The sequence below is a fragment of the Pogona vitticeps genome, chromosome 8 (genome assembly GCF_051106095.1).
Source record: "Pogona vitticeps strain Pit_001003342236 chromosome 8, PviZW2.1, whole genome shotgun sequence".
NCBI classification, from domain to species: Eukaryota; Metazoa; Chordata; class Lepidosauria; order Squamata; family Agamidae; genus Pogona; species Pogona vitticeps.
The window spans coordinates 18,290,849-18,313,783 of record NC_135790.1 but is presented as its reverse complement, the minus strand read 5'-3'; the positions used below and the strand labels follow the sequence as shown (position 1 = coordinate 18,313,783).

Sequence of the window (22,935 nt, the reverse complement as noted above, 5' to 3'; positions counted from 1 at the left end):
CACCCTCCTGAGTTACCTGGAAGGATTACAGTGTTGTTCTGTAAGCAGGCCTAATAGTGGATTGACTTCCATACCTGAGAAAAGAAGGGACCAACACAGGGAAGCCGGTTATTGTGCACCATAAAGGACTTGTCTTTAACTTAATCACCCAAAATGGGACTTTCCGGACAATTAGGTGCTCAGTCCTTGGAGCTTTCTATAATCATGCTGATAGGAACTAATTAACTTTGGCTTTTCATTTCATGGATTCGAGCGTCTCATTTACTATTCCCATATGTGGGTTTAAAGCAAGGTGAAAAGAAGCAGGGGAAGAATTTTATAAATGCTCAAGAAGAGTCAGATAGAAGGCCCAGGGCAAAAGCAGGTAGCTAATGTTTAATGTTTTGTCTCTCATTTAACCTGGGAATGTTCAACTACAAAGGAAAGATGGTAAAATGAGTCCACTACATCCAGTGTGCTCTGGATCTTAGGTAACTCTGATCACATTTTTTATTTATTCAATATATGTCACTCCTTTCTAGTATAAATATTACTCAAAATGACTAGCAAGTACAAAGTTATTAACTTCTAATTAACTAAAGGCGGCGTGTGTGTATCTGTCAGAATTAGAGATGGGGACAAATTTTTTAAATGGCAGTTCATTTTGATCCGTTATTCACCAAGGTTAACAGATCAACGAATATGAATATACGGATATTCTTCGGCGAATCGATGAATCAATCTGTTGATTCGTCTGCACTTTAAACAGCTATAACACTGGCCCCCAACCACCTAGAGACACCAAATTTGCAGGGAAGCTTCCCCAGATTCTTGTCTACAAATTCAGGATGGTTGGTAAACATTGGATCATGGACCCCTAAGTTATATAGTCACAAAGAGGACACCCACAGGAAAGCTCCCCCCAGATACTTAGAGACTTCAGAATCACAACAGATCTTCCTATGTCTTTCCCCAACACACCTGCCAACTTTGGTGAAGATTGGATATCAGACATCTGAGTTATTAACCCATAAATTAATTCCCCCAGGAGAGTTTACCACGGCACAGGGGCCCATTCTGCCTACTGGCCACCGATCAGCTGATCAGAAGCCAATAGGCAGCTGCCACCATCACCACAGCCAGCCACCACCCCCACAGCCAGGCACCCCAACAGCCTACCCCCACACCCGCTTCCTTTCCCTATCTTAACCCCCACACCACTCCCACTGACACCCCCTTACCTTAATAGCTGTTGCCGAGGTCTCCATCAGGCCTTCACCGCCTGGGCGTGTAAAAAGGGAGAGTGGCTGACTTTACAAAGAGGACGGCTGTGGCTTCATTTAGGGTAGGGAAGCTGCAGCTGCCATCTTTGCAAAGGGCAACCTGGATTCCCTTAAGGCAGGCTAAGGGAATCCAGGCTGCCCTTTGCAGAGATGGCAGCTGCAGCTTCCCTACTCTAAATGAAGAGGCAGCCGCCATCTTTGCAAAGGGCAGCCAGTCTCCATTTTTACATGCGTGACTCTGAGGCCAGAAGACCTTGGCAGCAGCGATTAAGCTAAGAGGGTATTAGTTGGGGTGGGGTGGCATGGGGCCTAAGGTAGGGAAAGGTAGGGGTGTGGGGGTGGGCTGCGATATTGGGTGGCTGTTTGGGGTGGTGGCTGCCTTTCTGCAGAATGGTGTTTTTGTTTTTGTTTTCTAATATGAAGGATGAATAAAAATGGGTAAATATTCATTCCTTCATATTTGTGGGGATCTCTGGAACCCACAAATATGGATCAACAAATATTTAATGAATCGGCTATATTCATCGGAAAAAGCTATCCGTTTTTATATTTGTCCCCATCTCTAGTCAGAACTGTAAATGGTAAATCACTTCTAATAAATAATAATTCAATCACTATAATCAAGGCACTAGCATACACAGACTCTCACACTATAACACAGATCTCCTAACTCTATCCAAGCCCTATCAGTCCCTATCTCAGCCCTATCTAAACTCTCTCACACACATTCACTCACATTTATTTCCACCCCTTATGTCCCACCCTCCGTCACCCCATTGGTAGATGACTCACAGCTTTAGCAGTGACGGACAGCTGAGGTCGTAGCTGTATGGAACCCACAAATACAGATCAACAAATATTTAATGAATTGACTATATTCATCAGAAAAAGCTATCCGTTTTTATATTTGTCCCCATCTCTACTCAGAACCATAACTCCAGGATCATGAAACGTGGACATTTGACACTTGCAAGCATACAAAAGATGTAAGGATGTAACTGCTGGGTAGCTCAGTAGTTTTGGCATTCAATTCCCCACTGTGCTTCCTTGACAGGGGCTAGACCTGATAATCCATAAGGCCCTTTCTAGCTCTGCAGTTCTAAGATTCTAAAATGTGCACATGGAGGTTATTTGGTTTTTTCAAATTAAAAATGCATTCATGATAATTGAATTAAATGTATCTGTGTTTGACAATTGCTGTACCAACCTCAGTCAACAGGTGTCAGACTTCACTAACCAGTGCATCTCTTTGTTTTTTATGTATTTGGAAACCTGGAGGATTCAGAAAGTTGTGGTCCAAAACAGTGGAAATGCAGATGAGAAAGGGAATATGTCAGTGGATGTGGGGTTTTACAGATGTGCATATTTCCACCCAAAAGATGTCTGAAGGTGCTGTAGGAATCTGACACAAGTACCGGGTTTGTGGCCTTGCCAGGAGTGCTATTTCTCTCTACTTATCCACTACTTATATATCCATGAATAAACTAACCGTTATAGAAATACCATACTTCTCCCTAAATCACACCTCTGAATTTGAAGTGCGATAAGCAATCTCCCCATAGTATGAGGAAGTGAGGAATGTGTCATACTGTTACCATAAATTGAGTATGAATCATTTCTTCTCTTCATTTTAGCAAGGACAGGCATGGTGGCTTTCTAACACAAATGTGCCACCCTTGTAAGCATGCTGAACACGAGACTAAAAATAAAATCAAAGTCAAAGGATTAATTATTAAAGAACGAAGCAGACAGAAGAGTGGAAAGAGTGAGTTGATTTACTTCTATACACACCCCAATCACCCAGCAGAGATTGTGTGTGGGAGGGGGAGCTGAAATGGCTAGTCAGCATCTGTTGGAGGCGTGAAGATAAACGAGTGAAAAAAGGAGATAAATGCATACAAATTGAGCTCACATCTGTACTGTTAATATATCTCTTTTGAAAAGTTTTGTGTCATCAGTTAGAGCACAAAGTCCTGCTGTTCAAGCTCCTCCCCATGACACCCTTTTAGATTTAGAACTAAACATTCAACTCTTATATTCCCTTCCCTATTGTCAATCCAACTCTTCCATAAACTATTGGAATCCTAGGCTGAAGTTATGGAGAGGGATAGCCAAATTGTGCCCATGGTAAATGCTCCAGTCCTGCAGATAGTTCTTGCCTGCCTTTACACAGGTGCACAAGTTGGGGGGTATGACTAGATTTCTCCATTTGATCCAGTGCTGTCTACCCTGATTTGCAATTGCTCTCCAAGATTTCAGGCAAAGAGGTATTTCCCATTGCCTGATACCCAGCCCTTTTCATTGAACATGTAAGGAATTAAATCCCTCATATAATACATGAATTCTTGTATTAAACTATAGTCTCTCTCCCAGACGATCAAAGTCTTTGATGTATTACTAGTCAGTGTATAGTTATGATTATTTAATGGTTTCTATGTTCACTAAGAAACCAGTGACAAAGACTTTGCATCTTTTCTTGTTGGCAACCTTTTTTATAGCTCATTACTACTCTTGTTATATCAATCCTGCCATCTCTTGAACACCCTCCTTGTGCCTTTTGCCCAAGCCAGGGATGGCGAACCTATGGCACGCGTGCCACAGCTGGCACGCGAAGCCCTTTCTTCTGGCACATGACAAACCTTTTGAAGTGGCTGCAGCTGGGATTCCCCCTTTCTCTTCCTGTTCTGGGTCCTTTGACTTCCTGTCCGTCCCCATGATTCCCCCTTTAACTTCCTGTCCATCCCCATGATTCCCCCTTTAACTTCCTGTCCGTCCCCATGATTCCCCCTGGAACTGCCACTTCCTGTTCCGGTTCTGGTCCTCTGGGCAGCACGGTAGCCACTGGTTTCTTCCCCACCCCCTCATTTTGGGCACTCAAGCCGAAAAAGGTTTGCCTCCACTGGCCCAAGCAGACAATGTAGAGAGGCAATCTGGGGTGAAAATTGCAGTTTTCTGACTCACAATCATGCTTTTTACTAGAAGTAGCTTTGTGAAAGGTAATGAGCATAAGAAAGTACAGTATCCCATAGAGCATCTTGACTGCTGCCATTAGTTTCATCAATATTAGGCTACCCTTTGTTATGCAAGATCTGGTATCTTTTTTCCTGCTGGCAACACAGGCATGATATTGTGCAGCCATATTGGGCAATATCCTAGTATTTTGATCGGTGAATACAGAATGACAACATCCCACATTCATAAACCAGAGGATTTTTTTTGAAGAATTGACATTTCAGGTAATAACCATCAGCAACACTGATGCTATTTATTCATGACTTTAGGTGCTGTTTTTGAGAATGGAGAAATCTTGAGACAGATGTTTCTAGAGTTGAGAGACAGGTTAAGGAAAAAGAAATATTGAAATGTAAGATGAGAGACAGACAGGTAGATTTCTTACGAATTTATCACTCGTCTCCTAGCTGGCTATGAAGACTTAGACATGAACCAGGCATTTGTCCAGCAGTGAATGAAAAGGGATGCCTTCTGATGTACAATGGCTATGAAAAAGATAACACATATGTGTGCATTTTTGTATGCATCAATATAATAGATTAAGTTTCCACAAATTGAATTTTAAGGGCGGTTACTTACAAATGTACAGACGTAAATTTTATTGTGGTTTTGTATCCTGCATTTATGTTCTCCGCACACATACATACACCAGTTTGTGATCTCATCTCACATCCTCTGTCAGTTTTCCCCTCCCACCAGCTCCTACATTCCCAGCATGGCAAGAAGCCAGATGGTGCCCCATTAGGTCACATTTGCTTATTGTTTGGTAAACAGCAGTTTAATTCAAGTGCTGAGTTGACAGCTTGTCCTCAAAGACAATTTTCACTTTGCAATGTTTCAAATGCCAGCTTGGCTTTCCAATATAATGTTATTTCAACTGCCTTAAAGCGATAACGTTCCCTTTGATTAAAAAGAGAGAGAGAGAGAGAGAGAGAGAAGGAGGAGGAGGGAGAGAAAGAAGGGAGGGATATCAGGGGAATTGAACTGTCTTTTGATGTTGACAATCAGAGCATTTTGAGCCTGGTTTTCTTGCATTTTTTTGAGCCTGGACATTCAACCTTTCCCATAAATGATGTAAGTGAAAAACCTATGTTGGTTTCTTCCAGACTTAGTGAGTAATTTAAAGGAGTGGGACATCACTACCAGAACTTGAGAAAGTTCCTTTCTTCACAACAGAGTTCCTAGAATCCCCCAGTTGGCATATCTAATGCATTCTGGGAATTGTAGCCCAAAAGGTAGCTTCTCCAAGCTTTTCAGTATCACCCAAGGTTTCAACCAGAAGTTTCTGAAATTCTTCAAACAGGTATGGTGAGCATTCACAGAAGTTCCTACATAAGTAAGCACTCTGCTCAAATACTTGAGCGAAGGATGGTTTATGGTTGCTTCAACCTTGCAGCCCACCTCTGCTGTCAAAGACAAGATGATGCCAAGTTACCTGTTCCACCTACAGAAGCTGCCTGGACATCCAGCTGAATGTTGTCAAGCGAACGGTGTTCCTTTGATAGCATTAAGGGAATAGGATATGGTGTGTGATACCTCTACAGTGGGGTCTTGACTTGAGAACTTAATCCATATTGGAAGGCGGTTCTCAAGTCAAAAAGTCTGTAAGTCAAGTCTCCATTGACCTACAGTGCATTGAAAACCGATTAATCCCGTAACAGGCCATTTTTGTTCCATTTTGGTTTTTTTCTGGTCTGTAAGTCAATTCTCAGGCTGCAAGTCAAACCTAAATTTTGCGGCCAGAGAAGTCTGTAACTCAAAAAGTCTGTAAGTCAAGCCGTCTGTAAGTCAAGGGTCCACTGTACCTCAAACAAATGGGAAAGAGCAAATCGGTTCAAGAGCAACCCTCAAAGGACTCGTTGCTTCCTCAAGGCTCTGCTAGCTGAGACAGTTTCCCCACTCTGCCTAACGGTAGAGCCAACCCCAGCCATTTTAGCACAAAGTTCTTAGACATTTGGAAAATGAACATATCGTTCTGGTGAAAGGAGCATATGCACGTGGAAGAGAGTGTATAAATGCTGTTCCTTGGTCTTCAGTCCCCCAAAATTATTATTATTGCAATCTTTATAACAGTTAATTGCCGGAGGTTCAATCTGACACTTTATGCATGCAAAGCATGTCCATTGCCATTGAGCAACTGCCTCTCTTAGTTTATTTTGGGATTCTTCTTAAAATGTCAAATTCTTACATGCCCACATGCACAGATACAGACACACATACACTGTGTAGATAACAAATAACAGTTGGCGTCTGCCTGCTACGTTGCCAGGAACAACTGGTTATATAACTCGATTAAGAAAGAGTCAATTAAAGAAGGCCTTGTTCAGTTAGCAGAGATGGATGAACTTCCTGGGATGGCTTAGCTGGAATCAGTGTTACAGATGGTCTCAACCCCGGGAGATAGTTTAGCAACATCTTCCACTGCTGACACATTCCAGTTCCACACTATCTGCAGAATCAGCCATCTGCAGCCAAGCAGAAAGGTGTTTGCCAACTATGGCAAGATGTCCTGAGAGGAAGGCTCTCAGAGGCACTGACCACATGGGGTAGAACTACACGTGGCTTAGAAGAGCCTGCCATGTCCCAAAGGTGGAAGCTGAGGACTCCAAACTAGAGATGGGGACGAATATAAAAACGGATCAGTTTTTCTGACGAATATAGCAGATTCGTCATATATTCGTCGATCTGTATTTGCAAAATTTTAACTCAGGGCAAATATGGCTTGACAAATATTTCCTCAGTTTTATTCATCGATCCGTTCATATTCGTCTATATTCGTTACCCCTTTTGGGGGCCTCAGCACCCTGGATAAACTCCTTTTTTAGTGATTCAGTGGTCTACAGAATGAGGGTCACTAGCTTCTATTGTGACTAAAGGGTATCTCAGGAGCCCTGAATACATATGGAGGACATTATATACACTTGATCAGCCATTGGACAAAATAAGCAATGCAATGCAAACAAGCTCAACAATATCATCATCTCCTCCGCTTCCTCCTCCAAAAATACTATTCAGAAACAGCACAGAAAAGTTAAAATGCCAATGCAGTTATATCTGTTGGTTTTCAAACAAGGAATGGCAGTGCTATTCAGGAACTTACTTCTTAGTCTAGTGTCTTGTTGCTTAACAATGGAATGGAAAAGAAATTGCACAAACATCCCCCCCACCTCCACATCAACACACGCCTCATTGTGCGACCAGTTGTGGGACTGATCTCACAACCAGTGCAAAAACAGGTATGTGGCAGGGAGCCTGCCAGAGCAAAGAGTTACATTTCTCTTAAACTGTGGTTTTTAGGCAACAAGAAACTAACCTTTGCATTTCAGATGTTATCGATTCATAGTTCGTATGACACTATTGTTGTCTACTTTGAAAAATCTATTTCCGTGCTCACATTGGGTAATCTAATCTGATTCTGAGATAATGAGAAATAATTAGTGCTCCAAGCCATTGCATTGGCTGTCCATCCGGTTCCGCATCGACTTCAAAGTGTTGATGCTTACGTATAAAGCCCTAAACGGTTTAGGGCCTCGATACTGGAACGCCTACTCCCACCAAGATCTACTCATGTCACTCGTGCGAACCAGGAGGTGAAGCTGAGGAGCCTAACGCCGAGGGAGGCCCGGAAGGAAAAGACAAGAAATCGGGCCTTCTCAGCGGTGGCTTCTCGCCTCTGTAACAATCTACCCCTTGAGATTCGCGTGGCTCCCTCGCTGGGTATCTTTAAAAATCAACCAAAAACATGGATGTTTCGGCAGGCCTTCCCCCCAGCTAATTCCTGATCTCCCCTTTTCCTCTTCCCCCCCCCATTGTTTGTCCCCATCTTGTTGAAATGTCTTCTATTATGTAAAAATTGTTTTATATATCCCCCTATTGTGTATTTTTATGTTGTAAGCCGCCTAGAGTGGTCTTAACTGACTAGATAGGCGGGATATAAATAATTTTTTTTGTTTTTTTAAAAAAAGGTGAACCAGTGAGGCTAAAAGCGTTTGAACACAGGTCTGTCTGCTATAGACCTAGCACTCTATCTACTGTACCACACTGATGCACTGTTATTTAATAATAGTAAGGAATATGGAGCAATCCACAGATGGAGTATTTATTTATTTCTGTTTGTTTGTTTGTTTGTTTAATTTATACCCCACCCATCTAGACCAAAGTCTACTCTGGACGGCTAACAATAAAAAAATTAAAACAATATAATAAAATAAAAACCAGTAGTAATATAGTTCAAGATGCAGGGGGGAATTCAAGTGATGACAGGAGGGAAAGCCTGCTTAACGAGCCAGGACTTAAGTTGGCTCTTAAAATCACCCAGTGAGGGAGCCAGACAGATCTCTGAGGGTAGACTGTTCCAAAGGCGAAGGGCCACTGCCGAGAAGGCCCAGTTTCTTGTTCTTTCTCTCCTGGCCTCCCTCGGATTACCTAACAGCAGTGTGTAAACAGTGGCTGCTTTGTAATGGCCACCCAAAATGCCTCAGCAAATGAAGGCTGGTTCGAATAACAGAGTTGTATGGCACGAGCAGAGGTCATATGATGAAACTCCCTTGGTCACCTGAGCCAATCTGGCACTCTGGACAGTGCCATCCAGCCCTGTCTGTGCCACCTTGAGTTCATGGTACTGTGGTGCCTCGCTTAACGACATTAATTCGTTCCAGCGAAATCGCTGTAGAGCGAAAACATCGTAAAGAGAAATAAAAAAGCCCATTGAAATGCATTGAAAACTGTTCAATGCATTCCAATGGGCTGAAAACTCACAGTCCAGTGAAGATCCTCCATAGGGACGGCCATTTTCGGTGCCTGTAGAGCGAGGAATCCGTCCAAAAACTCAGCGGGGAGCCATTTTGAGCACCCAGCGGTCATGTTGAAAACCTGATGATCAGCTGTTTTGATCATCATAATGTGAAGAATCAGTTCCTGAAGCAGGGAACCGATCTTCGCAAAGCAAAAAAACCCCATTTAAAACATCGTTTTGCAATTGCAATTGTGATCGCAAAAACATCATCATGATGCGGATTCGTCGTTATACGGGGTAATCGTTAAGCGGGGCACGGCTGTATAAGAATATTGTGATAGGATTGCATGAAGTGAAATGAAATGCAGGCCATTTCTGTGATGATACACTGGAAATGGGACGTGGTGGCGCTGCGGGTTAAACCGCAGAAGCCTCTGTGCTGCAAGGTCACAAGATCAGCAATCGTAAGATCGAATCTACACGATGGAGTGAGCCCCCGTCACTTGCCCCAGCTCCTGCCAACCTAGCAGTTCGAAAGCATGTAAAAAATGCAAGTAGATAAATAGGTACCACCATGGTGACGTGACCACAGAAACTGTCTATAGACAAACGCTAGCTCTGTGGCTTAGAAACGGGGATGAGCGCCGCACCCTAGAATCGGACACGACTGGACTAAGGGGAATCTTGACCTTTACCGTACACTGGTTTTATGCCAAACTATGGAAAGGACTGACTGGCTGAGCCACCTGCTTTCTTTCCCCATCTCTCTCCAAGCACACAAAAAGAAAGAGGAAAAAACAATGTTTCATTGTGGGAGAAAAATTGCTTAAGGAGACTACATACAGCACCATTTTTTTAAATGAATGCAACAATTTATACGCTGCCTCAAACCTCAGTTATCAGACTTTGATCTCTGTGAGCCTAAGGGAGTTTTAGGTGTTTTTTTTTTAAAAAAAAATCTAGTTTTAGATTTAAAAAAAAAAACCAGTCATGTTTGCATACAGCAATTATTACATAAAACTGTATATGCCTTTTTAACATAGTCCTCTTCTCTTTGTTGTTTCTCTCCAGATGGGCCAAAAAGGGTCATATTATAAAAGAAGCATCAGGCGACTCTTATGAGACCATTGTGGACCATACTTATTTTTTTGAACCAGTATCTTGTGAAGTGACCAACGCTTTGGGCAGTACCAACATCAGCAGGACTGTAGATGTCTATTGTAAGTATGTCTCAGCAGTAAAACCATTGGGAACTCTGTCCAACAGGGTTAATGCCTTAGATCAGGTCTTTTGTAGACCAATAGCTGTAGCAGGTTATATAAAGATAGTCTCTGAATGTTTCTGTAGTGTGAGTTAGGTATTCACGCAGAAGATGGAAGTCTTTAAATTTCCATGACATTTTTTAAGGTTTTCTTTTCACTGGACAAGATCACAAGAGGTTTTGGGCTTTCTTTGTTTCAACTTCAGACCCTTTTTTTGCCAAAAAAAAGAAAAACAAAACACAAAACCCTGCAGAGGTTACGTGTGTGCATGCACATGTGCACACAGGCATGTGCAAAATGTCTTTATTTTGTACAAACAGCCTTTTATTTCGTGCAGAATATTTTGTGCAGAACACAGCCTAATTTGTGCAAAGTATATGTGGTTTTAAATACTTTTTGCAAATGCAGTTCTGCATGTGCATGCGCACACATGCACAGACACACCTCCCGTGCAGTGGTGAGAAATCACACAGCAGTTGAGCATTTTTGATGGGGTATCTTAATATGTCAAGACACCCTTTTCAGACAAGATGAGAAAGCCTGCAAGAATTGTTGTATCCTTAGTTCACATCCACACCAACTACAGTTGGAAACCATACAACAGGGAAGAGGAATGTGTGAGTCTCCAGATATTGTTGGGCTTCAGATCACATTTTTCAGGGTGTTCACAGGCACGAAGAGACTCCATATCTAGCATAAAACTTCCATCTTCAGACATGGAGAAAACGGTGAAATCCCACTGTAGGAAGGGAAACCATAGGAATCAGGAGAAATGTACATTCTCCTTCACGTCTGTTTTGACCCAAAGACATAGGCCAGAACAGCAAACGCTCTCCATTCCATAGCAAAGATGTTGTCTGCAGTATTTCATTGATTTATTCTCCTTCTTGTACATGCTTCTAAATCTTGCTTGGGAGCTGTCCTGTCCTTCGTAGGCCTTTTCTAAGAGCCATGTCTCATTACAGTTGGGCCACGCATGTTGTCAGAACCACAGTCCCTCCTTGTCGATCTTGGATCGGATGCCGTATTCAACTGTGCCTGGATTGGAAACCCATCTTTGACCATCGTTTGGATGAAGCGGGGCTCAGGCGTGGTAAGGATGCTGGGCAGGGTTCCTCAAAATTAACTGGATATCTTTCGGTAGGAGGGAGGGAAGCCGCAGGTTGGAAGCAAAATGTTGACAATGACAAAACTTGCAAATATAGGCAATAACTTCAGTCGATAACACAGCATCTCTATCTGCATCTAAATAATGAGTACTCTAGATTCTTTAATCTAATAAACTTTAAATTTAAGAGGATAGGGTGGAATATCTAACAGTTGGACTTACAATCTGTGGTTTTCCTGATTTAAATATCATCTCAACTGATCTTAGATAGTCTGCTATAGACTCACATGCCTAGATCCAATTGTCAGTTCCAACTAGAGCAGTTCCATTAGCGGTGCCTTAATGGGTCTCATTTATTCAGTAGAGCCACTCTATTTGGGACTAGCAATAATATTTCACCTATAGAACAATATGATTGAAGGAGGCCTGAAAGATCATCTAGACCAGCCCTGCCAGTACAGAAACTCCACTGATGATAAGCAGCCATCCTATCTTGGATACATGACCATCCTATCTTTGCTTAAAAACCTCTAACCGGTAAAATTCCATCACAATCTAAAACAGTCTCTTTCAGTATCAAATATCTCATGTTGTTAAGACATTCTTCCAATATTTTGTAGAAGCTGTCTTTATTCTAATCTGATCCCATCATTTCTGGAGCAGTAGAAGTCATATTTGTTGCATCATCAAGGGAACAACCATTTACATGTCTGAAGACAGCTGTCATATTGAGTGTTAATCAGGTTTTCTCTGGACTAAATAGATCAAGTACCTACAAACATTCCCTGTACAATTTGGCCTCATAAAACTACCCTGTTCTTACACATTTAGGATGGCAGGGCTTGTTGATGCAATATGAGGCCAGAACATTCTGCAAAGCAAGAGTTAGGTACATCACATTGCTACAGATGATGGTGAGTTCTCTGAGCGCTAAGGGGAAGGCTGTGTAAATAAATACCGAAGCAGTAGCAAAGTCTGAGTCATCGAGCAGGATCACAAATTTGCTCACAGGATTAATCCTTTGCTCTCAGCTTCACCACTCTCGCTTCCAGCTGGCAATCCCTGAAGAAACAGGATCAAATATCAGTGCTTATTTGAAGTTCAGAAGGGGAAACTAGCTGTGGCTGAACTAGTAAATCAAACACGTTAGCACCTGTCCTTACAATCTTAAAAAGGCATCCACATTCTGTCTTTCATGCCGTGCGTGCAGAACAAGAAAAACTGCAGCCTAAAAACAACCCTGAGAAGCAGGAGCACAGATCCAGTGGGTCCATGAGTAAAATCCAGAATTAGTGTTGGTAACTGCCTGTATTGGTTCTTTAAAATATTATCCAAATATGCAAGTTTTTAAGTCCTGTGGGATACTTTCCTCAGTCTGGGCATTGCGGTGCTTGAGATGGTTAGGGGGAAAGAAAAGAAACAAACTGCCCAAAAAGATCATAATCATGCGGTCTGCACACTGAAGACACCGGAACTAACCAGGATGCCTGAGGACTTTTCTGTTTTCCTTCCCGATCTCACGCTCTGAAATGCTGAGTCCCACAGGAATTGAAATTAGAGATGGGAATGAACCACAGTACAGCAGTTCCTCCCAGTTCAACCCAGCACCCAGCACAAATGTTCCATGGGCACTGGGCACTCCCCAATCCTGCGTCCTCTCCACACTTGCCCATTCCCTCACAAAGCATATTTCCCTCTCTGCCTCCCTACAAATCACCAATCACAGCGTGAGCTTCCTTTCTCTGCCTCCTCTGACAGCCACCCACTCAAAGGCAGTGTTGTGTGATTCCCTGCCCTGCCCCATCATCTGAGAGAGCAGCTGACAGAGGAGGTAGAGGAGGGAAATGTATACAGCAATTGGTTAAGGGGCAGCCATGCTGAGGAAGTGAGGAAAGAAGCACTCTTCCCCCAGGGAATAGGTGAGCGTGCAGAGGAGGCAGGAGAGGGCGATGCATGGAATCCAGGAAACACCTGTGAGGGCACCACAATGAACTGGGCATGAACCACTGAACTGCGGTTAGTTTCCATCTATGAAAACATTACTTTGATGGCCATTTCAGTAGACCAATAAACACAGAACCCAATCCTGCAAAGTACATTCTGCTATTCACCCAATTGCTGGAAATCTTACCCATGCCACCACCCTGGTTTCTACCTTGGCTATCATCAGACATCATGCTTATCTTTTCAAGCATGCTATGCTTGAAAATTGATTTTTTAAATATATATATATACGCCAAGGTTCTTTAGAAAGTGACTGATGCAAACTATGTAACATTCTGTGTTTGCAGACAATACACCACCAATACCCAAACCTCTGCACTTTACTCCGTTTTTCACTCATTCCTGTCTCTTGCCTTTGTGGTGAGATCTTCACATCCCTAAGAATGAGCAGAGCCTCTGTACCTGGCATACCCACAGAAGAAATAGAAATCGTTGCTTATCTTTGCATGTGAGGATGGAAACCACAGCTCTTTTTTTGCCCCCTGAAAGAGAGGTATTTGTATCAGCCATGACAGAAATAGAACAAATAGAGCAAAATCACACATACAACACAATAAATGCAGATTGCACATGTATAAAATCACAAAAGTTGCTACTTTCTTGCCTGGACTTGTGGGGCTTTGATGCATTGAAGACAGTGCCTACAGTTGTTCTGTGCTTGCCGCGCGCATGCAGTTTGCTCATCTAAGAGAAAGGATGCCAGATTTGCTCATAGACGGTTTGTTCAAAAACTACAAACGGGCATGAACTGAACTACAGACCGCTCAGAGTGGTACTGACCTACCAGATGGGCGGGATATAAATCAAATAAATAAATAAATAAATAAAAATAAATAACTCACAAGCCAGACTGGTTCATGATTTGGTTTGTGTAAGGCATTGTACTGAAATGAAAGAAAGGACCCAGCTTTTTTTCTGCTTGGGGCTTCGTTTAGCTTTGGCAAAACAGATCCCCGCCCTGCCCCCTTCCCGCTGCCCCGTCACCTCCTTACCTGGTCCTGCCACCTCTTCCTCTTCACCCTCCATTGCTGCCATCTTCAGAGACAGCAGCCCAGATTCCCTTCTGGAAGCCAGGTCTCCTGTCTCTGCGCATGTGCACGCCTTTCAGCTGATAGGCATGTTCAGAGACAGCAGCCCTGGTTTCCAGAAGGGAAGCCAGGTTGCTATCTCTGAAGTTGGTGGCCATAGAGGAGGAAGAGGAGGAAGCAGTGGGGAAGGGGGCAGTACCAGATAAGGAGGCAATGGGGACAATGGGAACAGGGAGAGTGGGCAGCAGAGGGGCATTTTTTTCTAGAAAAACAAACCACAAACTCATTCATTTTTCTGGGGTTCATGGGTGTTTTGTGGTTAGACACAAACTGCCTCGATTCGTGTTTTTTTTCCAGTTTATAACATCTCTAGCAAAGACCTTGATGAGGGGGGGAAAGCGTATTTTTTTTCCTTGCTGACACTTTAAATCAACAAGAGCAGAAAAATTAGCAAGTATCCCTTCCATCCTGAAGCTGCAGGTGCTTGATCGGTTTTCGACATCAAGCCAGGAGGACTTTCCCAAGCGCTGAACTGGATATGTTGGGGCCAAAGAAACAATAGCCAGCTGGGCCTTTTGACCGGAGAAGGCAGGGGAAATGCTTGGCAGCTTAAAAGAAAAGAGGAGACAATTTGGGGTTGAGCAAAGGTCAAGGAGGTTGATCTATCTAACTGGCCTAATCAAAACGTCCATGGTGCGCACAGCACTTCCCACATTCCAAGCGCTCAAAGGGGATCTTTGCAAAACAGCCCTAACAGAAATCAGATTGCTTCCTATTATGAGCAGCATATGGGTTAGCCAAAGGCCAAGGTACCACTTAACCTCTTTATGGCAGGTGGAACTTTGGCAGCCACCACGAGGACAAGCTCTCTTTGTCAGCACTCCCGGCTTCCAGAGAGACACATGGCAGAGGCTGACTGACGGACAGCCTCCTTACTTCTGGCCAGAAACATATCAATGAATGGGAACTTTGAGGGGAACATGATATCCGTGTTCTGTACAACCCTGTGAAACCATGGAGCTCTATAATGAACTACTGTGTTGTAAAAATAGAGAAGACCTCATAAAATAAGAAAGGTTTGCCAACATGGCAATTTTTGGAACACTCTGTTGAAGGCAGGGATGTGAAGAAGTCTCTGCTCTGATTCTGTTGTCTTTTTCCAAATCCCATCTGCATTTTCTTCTCCTTGTTTCACAAGCAATTGTAAGACTTTGTGTTTTCATCTTGGTACTGGAATTGGTAGACATTTTAATGCACTTTTCCTAATGTGTGAATTTTTCTTGTTGTTGTTGTTGCGGTTGTGGTTCTGGTTCTTGTGATCATCATTGTCTAATTTATTTAGCTGTCCCCTGTTAACTAAGGGGTGTTTATATGCATTTTTGCATTAGATGTCTGTCTGTGTAGCTGTCTGTATTTTTAAATGGGGGCAATTGTTTTGTGCACGTTTCGTATCTCCAAAACTCTGTGAACCTCACAAAACTGCAGATTCTGGAGCTGAGGTGCATTTCTTCTTGCAACGAGTCTGCAAAGGTGCTGAAAGGCTACTTGCATCAAGAGGGTCAAAACTGAAATACATTATTTTGCCATCTCTGGTTGTTAGTGCAACATGGATGGAAGGAAGGAAGAAGAAAGGTTTTCCCATACTTTGAAAGTCCCCTGCCACTCCTGATGCCTTTATTGTTTTTAATTTTAAAAACTCAATCCTATATGAAATGTTAATTCAATACTAGTTTATAACACCATTTATAAATGAATTTATTCTGTATCAGTGTTCTCCTATCATCAGCATCAACATTAAAAATGAGAACATTTAATGTAGTTTAAAGACATCGAAACCCATGATACAGTGCGATTGCAAGTGTAAGACGTTTGCTGTGATATCTAAGTCATGATTTAACACAATGGTTGAGAAAGCAGTGAATAACGCAAGCACATACAAAACCAATACCGCTAAATATTAAGAAGTAGCCACCAGGGACTCATAAGTTGGAATTCAGCGTTGCTGTCCTTATGAAGTTTAAATCCCTTGTTCACGATGCTGAAATGATCCCCAAGTGTCTAGTTCAGTTAGGCATATCGGTTCTGCTTTCTGCATCTGGATATGCAAGAGAGCCACAGTGGGATGTCAAGATTAATATACTATTTCTTCCATGGGCAGTTTGATTCATAGATATGGATATGGCCAGGAAAAATGAACATAGCTGTACAAAAACGAACTAATATCAGGCGCCTAATGCAAACTACCTGAATGATCTTAAGCTAATGAACACAGGTCTTCATCTGGTCATCATCTCCCTTCTCCCGAACCTTGATTTTTCCCATCCATCCCCATCTATTATTACCTTTTGAAGACCCAGTGCTTCAATGCTTTGTACACTTTCCTTGAAGTAAGTCCCACTGAATGGAGTGTGTAAATATACATTAGTTTGCACATTAGGAAACTCTAGATGTCGAGCAGGATAAACACATTGGCAAAGCAGCTACCATGTTCTCTAGACTCACAAAGAGAGTATGGCTTAATAAAAAGCTGACAGCATATACTAAGATCCAGGTCTACAGAGCCTGTGTCCTGAGCACACTCCTGTACTGCTGTTAGACCTAGACCTTTTGGGCACAGCAGGAGAAGAAGTTGAACACATTCCATATGCGTTGTCTTCAATGCATTTTTGGCATCACCTGGCAGGACAAAGTTCCAAACAGAGTAGTCCTGGAACGAGCTGGAATTTTCAGCATGTATAGATTACTGAAACAGCGACGTCTACGTTGGCTTGGGCATGTCGTGAGAATGGCTGACAGTTGGATTCAAAAGATCTCCTGTATGGAGAATTAGTGCAGGGAAATTGCCCCAGAGGGAGACCACAGCTGTGATACAAGGATATCTGCAAGTGGGATTTGGAGGCCTTGGGAATGGACCTCAACAGATGGGAAACCTTGACCTCTGAGCGTTCAGCCTGGAGGCAGGTGGTGCAGCATGGCCTCTCCCAATTTGAAGAGACACTTGTCCAGCAGGCCGAGGCAAAGAGGCAGTCCCAAAACAAGCAAAACCAGAGAGCTGGATAGGGGACAAATTGTATTTGTCTTCAGTGTGGAAGGGACGGTCACTCTCAAATTGGTCTTCTCAGCCACACTAGATGCTGTTCCAAGGCCTCTATTAAGAGCACGTTACCACAGTCTCTTGAGAATGAAGGATGCCTACCCTGACACGTCAGCATCTATAAGATGGCACTCTGACCTCTGGAGTGACACCTAACAGGAAGGTCAAAGACTATCCCTTTACCCAAGGTGGAGCTAACCTGCTCAGCAGCAACCGGCTTCATAGATCACCTTAGCACCATGGATAGAGACAACCTAGTTAATAGGTTGGGTCTGCGGAGAGTCACTCTTAAGTAGTTTGAAGTAGTCTGAATGTTACTTGAACTTTTGAAAATTGTTATTCTATTTTCTGTTAACAATATTATATCCACATCTGTCTTAATCATTCTAGCCCTTCTGTACCAGAGTGACAGAATGAAGGGCAGCTTGGAAATATTAGTTAAAAGTGACTTTTTTTAGCCCAAACACTTTTTTTTTAAAAAAATGCAGCTGTCCTTAAAGTTCTTGTTTAAATTGTTAACTGAGGGCATTAATAGGTTCAGTGACAATTTCCACTTCATGTGGATTTAATTGGTTAACGGGGGAGGGGAGAATTTTTATAGGTTTAAGGGTATTTTGAGTTTTTATCCATGTGGATTGATGTTTCCAAGTTTTAGCACACTGATCATTAACACAACAAAGCACTTCAATAATTTCCACTCGAACTATTAGCATTAACAAATTAGTTTTCAGATTAATTAGTTTCCACACTACTGTTTTCAAAATCTGAAATAAACACATACAGTGCCTTCCCTCCACACTTTGAAAAATGTATTTGCAGTGTGCATGGAGAAAGCTTGCAATGAGGATCCATATATGATCAGAAACTCTGAAAAAGCAATGACTTGTCATAACACTATTAGATGCTGTTATTAACATCCCAAAGCCACATGGCTGATGTTGAGGCCACACCAGCTTCTTAGCTAAAAATGAATGCAGTCTGCAAAAGGCCTATCTAGGGGGAAGGGGGTAGGGTTTCAAGCCCCTTCTCAGCTCATAGTTTGAAATTTATAACCCATCTCAAGGACAGTCACGCAATCTGAGCTACCCTCATTTCCCCTTTCCACCTTTTTGAAATTCAAAGAATTTCTTTTTAGCTAGGGGAGGAAAAAAAATGGCCAGAAGCATGGTCTGCCTTTAACAGAGTTGGGATTAGGAATTTAGTTAAACCACCAGGAACAGTCAATTTAAGGCAAATTAAAGCCAAATAAATAGTTTTACCTGGTGGGTGCTTTCTTTGGCACGCAGTACTGCTTGTTTGGTGTCAAGAGTCTGTGATGGTTTGAGAAAAGATATCCATGCAGTCCTCCTCATCTTTCCTTTAGCGCCCTCTCGTGAGCAAAATATGGTTTTGCAGCTCCAAGGCCTGTGGACGGCTCAGCAAGATCACAGTCCACTTGGAAAAGAGAAAACACATATATTGTTCCATTTCTACCAGAAGAACATGGAAAGGTATATTAGTTTGAAACCCAACCACCCTTAGTTTAGGTACTGAAATTTGGCAACCATGCATCAGTATTTTTAGGACACTCTGTTCTCTGTTGCTTATCATGAGCCAGCTTTGTTTCTCTCAAGTCAAGTAGGAATGTCCATTGTCTTCAGAAAAATGTGCAAATACAAACCAAATCAGAGCTAAATTTGCTTTTCTAGAGTGACACACAGCAGAGCAAAAAGCCTAGCAGCACTCATAGGGTAGAACAATACCTCCCATAGGTTCCTCATGTCAAATTTGACGTTAAGTGGTTTAAAATCTTAGATCTTCAAACCCAGGCAGGCTCATATCAAGAGAGATGTTCCTTGGAAACTAGTCTAAATAGATCCACGTGTGTCACAGTAAGATATCATAAGTCAGCTTCCTAAGGTCCTGTGTAGCTCTACCTCTTGCAAATTGTAGAAGAATTAAAGGCAGCCTGGCTCTGTAGCTGTTGTTGAGGACCATGGGCATGATGGTGCTGTGGTACCAATGTCCTGCTCATGGGCAAATATTGTCCACTACATGGAGAGAATGCTTCAGTAGGCAACTGAAGCAATCACCCTGCTTTGGCTCATGTAGCGGGTTATTTGCATACACCAATGAGAGGTGTTGGGGGGCAGAGCCAGAGAAACTAGAAGGGAGAGGTGAGGCAGAGAAGAGGAGTTAGTTTCAGTCAGAGATGAGAGTCTGAAGTGAAAAGTTAGTCTGTGGGAGTTAGAGAGTGTGATAGAGTTAAGAGTTAAGGGAGGCAGTTAAGAGTGTGGAACTTAATAGAGAGTTAAGAGTGAAACAAGTTATTACTAAATTACTGAATATTTTAAAGTCTTTGAAGAACCTGTTTATGCAAACTGTAACCAATAAACCTGTTTGGTTCAACTTTACACTCAGAATGGACCTTAATCTTTCTAATTAAACATTGTTGACAGAGATCAATTGGTGGCAGCGTAAAGGAGGGAACGTGTTGTGGGCCTCAGGGTAGTGAAATAATCTGGAGACACGCAAGGGGCACATCACAGCAACACTTTAGTAAGGCTCTACCTGTGTTCTTATGAGGATGTTCTGGTGCTTCAGAGAAGGCTGGGAAAGAAGCTTTATTGATATTATTGTCCACTCTGGAATGGCCTGGTGATGAGGCACATTGAGGCAGCTGCCTCAGAGGATAATTGTGTTAGCTCTCCCAGCTATACTGTATCTCATGTGCCTTCCTGATATTTCTCCTGTGCCCTCAGTTATTCCCAGTCTTCTGTAACTGTACCTATTAGGTGAGGGGACTGCCATCTTAGCCTTTCCTTGAGGTGGCAAAATATTTTGGGAGAGCTCCTGGCTCCCCCCCATCGTCTGGATATTTTCCCAGTGATTGCTCACAAGCGTCATGCAAGGGACCACATTCCGCATGAATTCAAACACTCATGTCAAGCAAGATCCTTTGTGTGAATCACACCCTCTAATGATTTTTCATTTTTATGTGTTTTTAACTGGATTTTTTTCCCCTAAATTTCAACACGTTTTCAGACATAGTCCTTTCTATGCAAGCTGGCTTTCCAATCTATCTAACTACTGCTAAGGGCATTTAAGTGTTTTGCTAAGCATCAATGTGTAAATTCCCAGCCCGAGCAGAGGATTTGGCTGCAAGATCAGACACTTGGCAGTGCCAATAACTAACACGCTGGATTGTGTTTACATAGCAAACATACGCCAGAAAGGCAAGAGGAAGCAGGCCCACAGGGACATCATCCAATTTTTTCCAGGAGAAAGTTGACAGATGTCTTCGTAATGCCCTGTTCAGGAAGCTGAAGGAACGACATCATCTGCCTAAATAAGAAAACTGATTTCATTCATGACAACTGCAAAAAAATATCCCAGTTGGAGTTTTCTTGGGGTTATGGTTCAACAAAGTACTGTACCATTTCTCATCTCTGATCATCCACTACGCAATTGCTGGCAGTAGACATTAATGCCTGTCCACTCGAACAGCAGATACGCCCTGACAATTCAGGTGGTATAGGTGAGAAATTAGCCATCAAATTACAGCTGCTTCTTCAGGCAATTACATAAACTTGACTCTTAAAGGCCAGATTTGTTTGAGACTCATCGTATTTCTAAATACCGCAGGAGCTAGGCTTTTGCTGACTGGCCTGCAATTAAATCCTCTGCCTCAGCATTTAGGAAGTTTTAATAAAGCTGTTGATTGCTCCAATGTGGGCAACAGGGCAGCAGGTCGGACAGTGCAGAATCCAGCAGGGTCAAAAAGGCAAGGAACTGGAGCAACCTTAATCTACGTAAGACTGACTCAACAAAATAAGCAAAGTTTAGAGCCTTCATCTTTCACTTAAGTCTACTTGATTTGGGCCTTGGGACATAGTTAAATTCTGTTCTAGTTTTTTTTTTTAAATAATAAAAATCAAATGGAAAGAACTTGATTTATTTGGAATAGAAAGCATTTGAAAATATAACAGTAATAGCAGCAGCAGGAGCAACAATGTAATATCCTTAAATGGGGGAAAATCTAAAACTGATGAGATTTATCCAACTTGACCCAGAGTTTTCGATACTTAAGTCTTCTCCCTTGTTTGTGCATAATTGCATTTGGTATTTAAAGCTACAATAAAACCATGTCAGCATTCAACCCCAACCCACACACTTGTCCCTAGCACGCTTAAAAGTCTGGATTAGAGCTCCAGAGTTCCTGTGTACTCATCCATATTAATTGCCAAAGTAGCCTTGTGCTCCCTCGCTCTCTACCTCCTGAGAGCTCCTTATTTTTAACACACGGCTGACATAGACAACATGGTTCTTGCTCTGCTGTGTACTTTCCAGATTTGGTCATCCCATATAAGCAGAATTTTCAGTTCAGTTCATTACTGAAGAATTTGACAAAATTTCCACATAAAATGGAATGGAAGGAATCTGAAGTTTTTTTTAAAAGTGTGGGGGAAAACAAAGCTTTTCCCCGTTCCTTTTCCAGGACTGATCTTGGATACTTTTTGAACAGTGAAGCCATGCTCTCAACCATAACAACCATGTTTGAAGATGCATGGAAAACATAAAGGAAAGCTAGTCAAAGCTATAGTTTTTCCATTAGCGTTGTATGGAAGTGAGAGCTGGACCATAAAGAAGGCTGACCGCCGAAGAATTGATGCTTTTGAACTGTGGTGCTGGAGGACGCTCTTGAGAGTCCCCTGGACTGCAGGGAGAACAAATCTCTCCATCTTGCAGGAAACCAACCCTGAGTGCTCACTGGAAGGACAGATCCTGAAGCTGAGGCTCCAATACTTTGGCCATCTCATGAGAAGAGAAGACTCCCTGGAAAAGACCCTGATGTTGGGAAAGTGTGACGGCAAGAGGAGAAGGGGACAACAGAGGATGAGATGGTTGGACAGTGTCATCGAAGCAACCAACATGAATTTGACCAAACTCCGGGAGGCAGTGGAAGACAGGAGGGCCTGGCGTGCTCTAGTCCATGGGGTCACAAAGAGTTGGACAGGACTTAATGACTAAACAACAACAAAAAATAATAATGAAGAAGCATGTATATGTTATCCCTGATGAGGTTTCACAAGGTTTGGCGGTAAAATGAGAGGCTTGACCACTTCTTAATTTCACCAGCTTGCCACTTCCTTACCATTTCTTTTCAGGAATCCCGCTGAGAGATGCTTCATCTTTTTTCCTGCCTTCCCCCCCCCCATCATGTCCCCATCCAGATTTGGTTTCAAAGACCATGTTTCTTTGTTTGCATCAGGAAAGGGGAAGAGTGACACACCCTCTGCCTTCAGATACTTCCCTTCAAATGACATCCAGCTATCTTATAAAAATATCAGGAAAGTGGCAATCCAGAAATCTGACACTTGTAAAACTAGACATTTATCAGCAAACTCAATTTATAACCTCCCCATTCCTTGGGATGACAAGTTGAAAATA

The 22,935-nt window shown here is 42.5% G+C and overlaps 1 protein-coding gene across 6 annotated transcripts in view; it reads left to right on the top strand.

The window, feature by feature from the left end:
- The window catches only part of KIRREL3 (kirre like nephrin family adhesion molecule 3), an 846,407-nt gene that overhangs the window by 744,334 nt on the left and 79,138 nt on the right, over window positions 1–22,935 (top strand). For all 6 annotated transcript variants that reach the window (XM_078379823.1, XM_072978974.2, XM_072978972.2 and 3 more), the window contains exons 8-9: window positions 10,081–10,229; window positions 11,237–11,364. In XM_078379823.1, coding sequence (XP_078235949.1) covers window positions 10,081–10,229; window positions 11,237–11,364 — 277 coding nt within the window. The remainder of the gene's footprint in view (window positions 1–10,080; window positions 10,230–11,236; window positions 11,365–22,935) is intronic.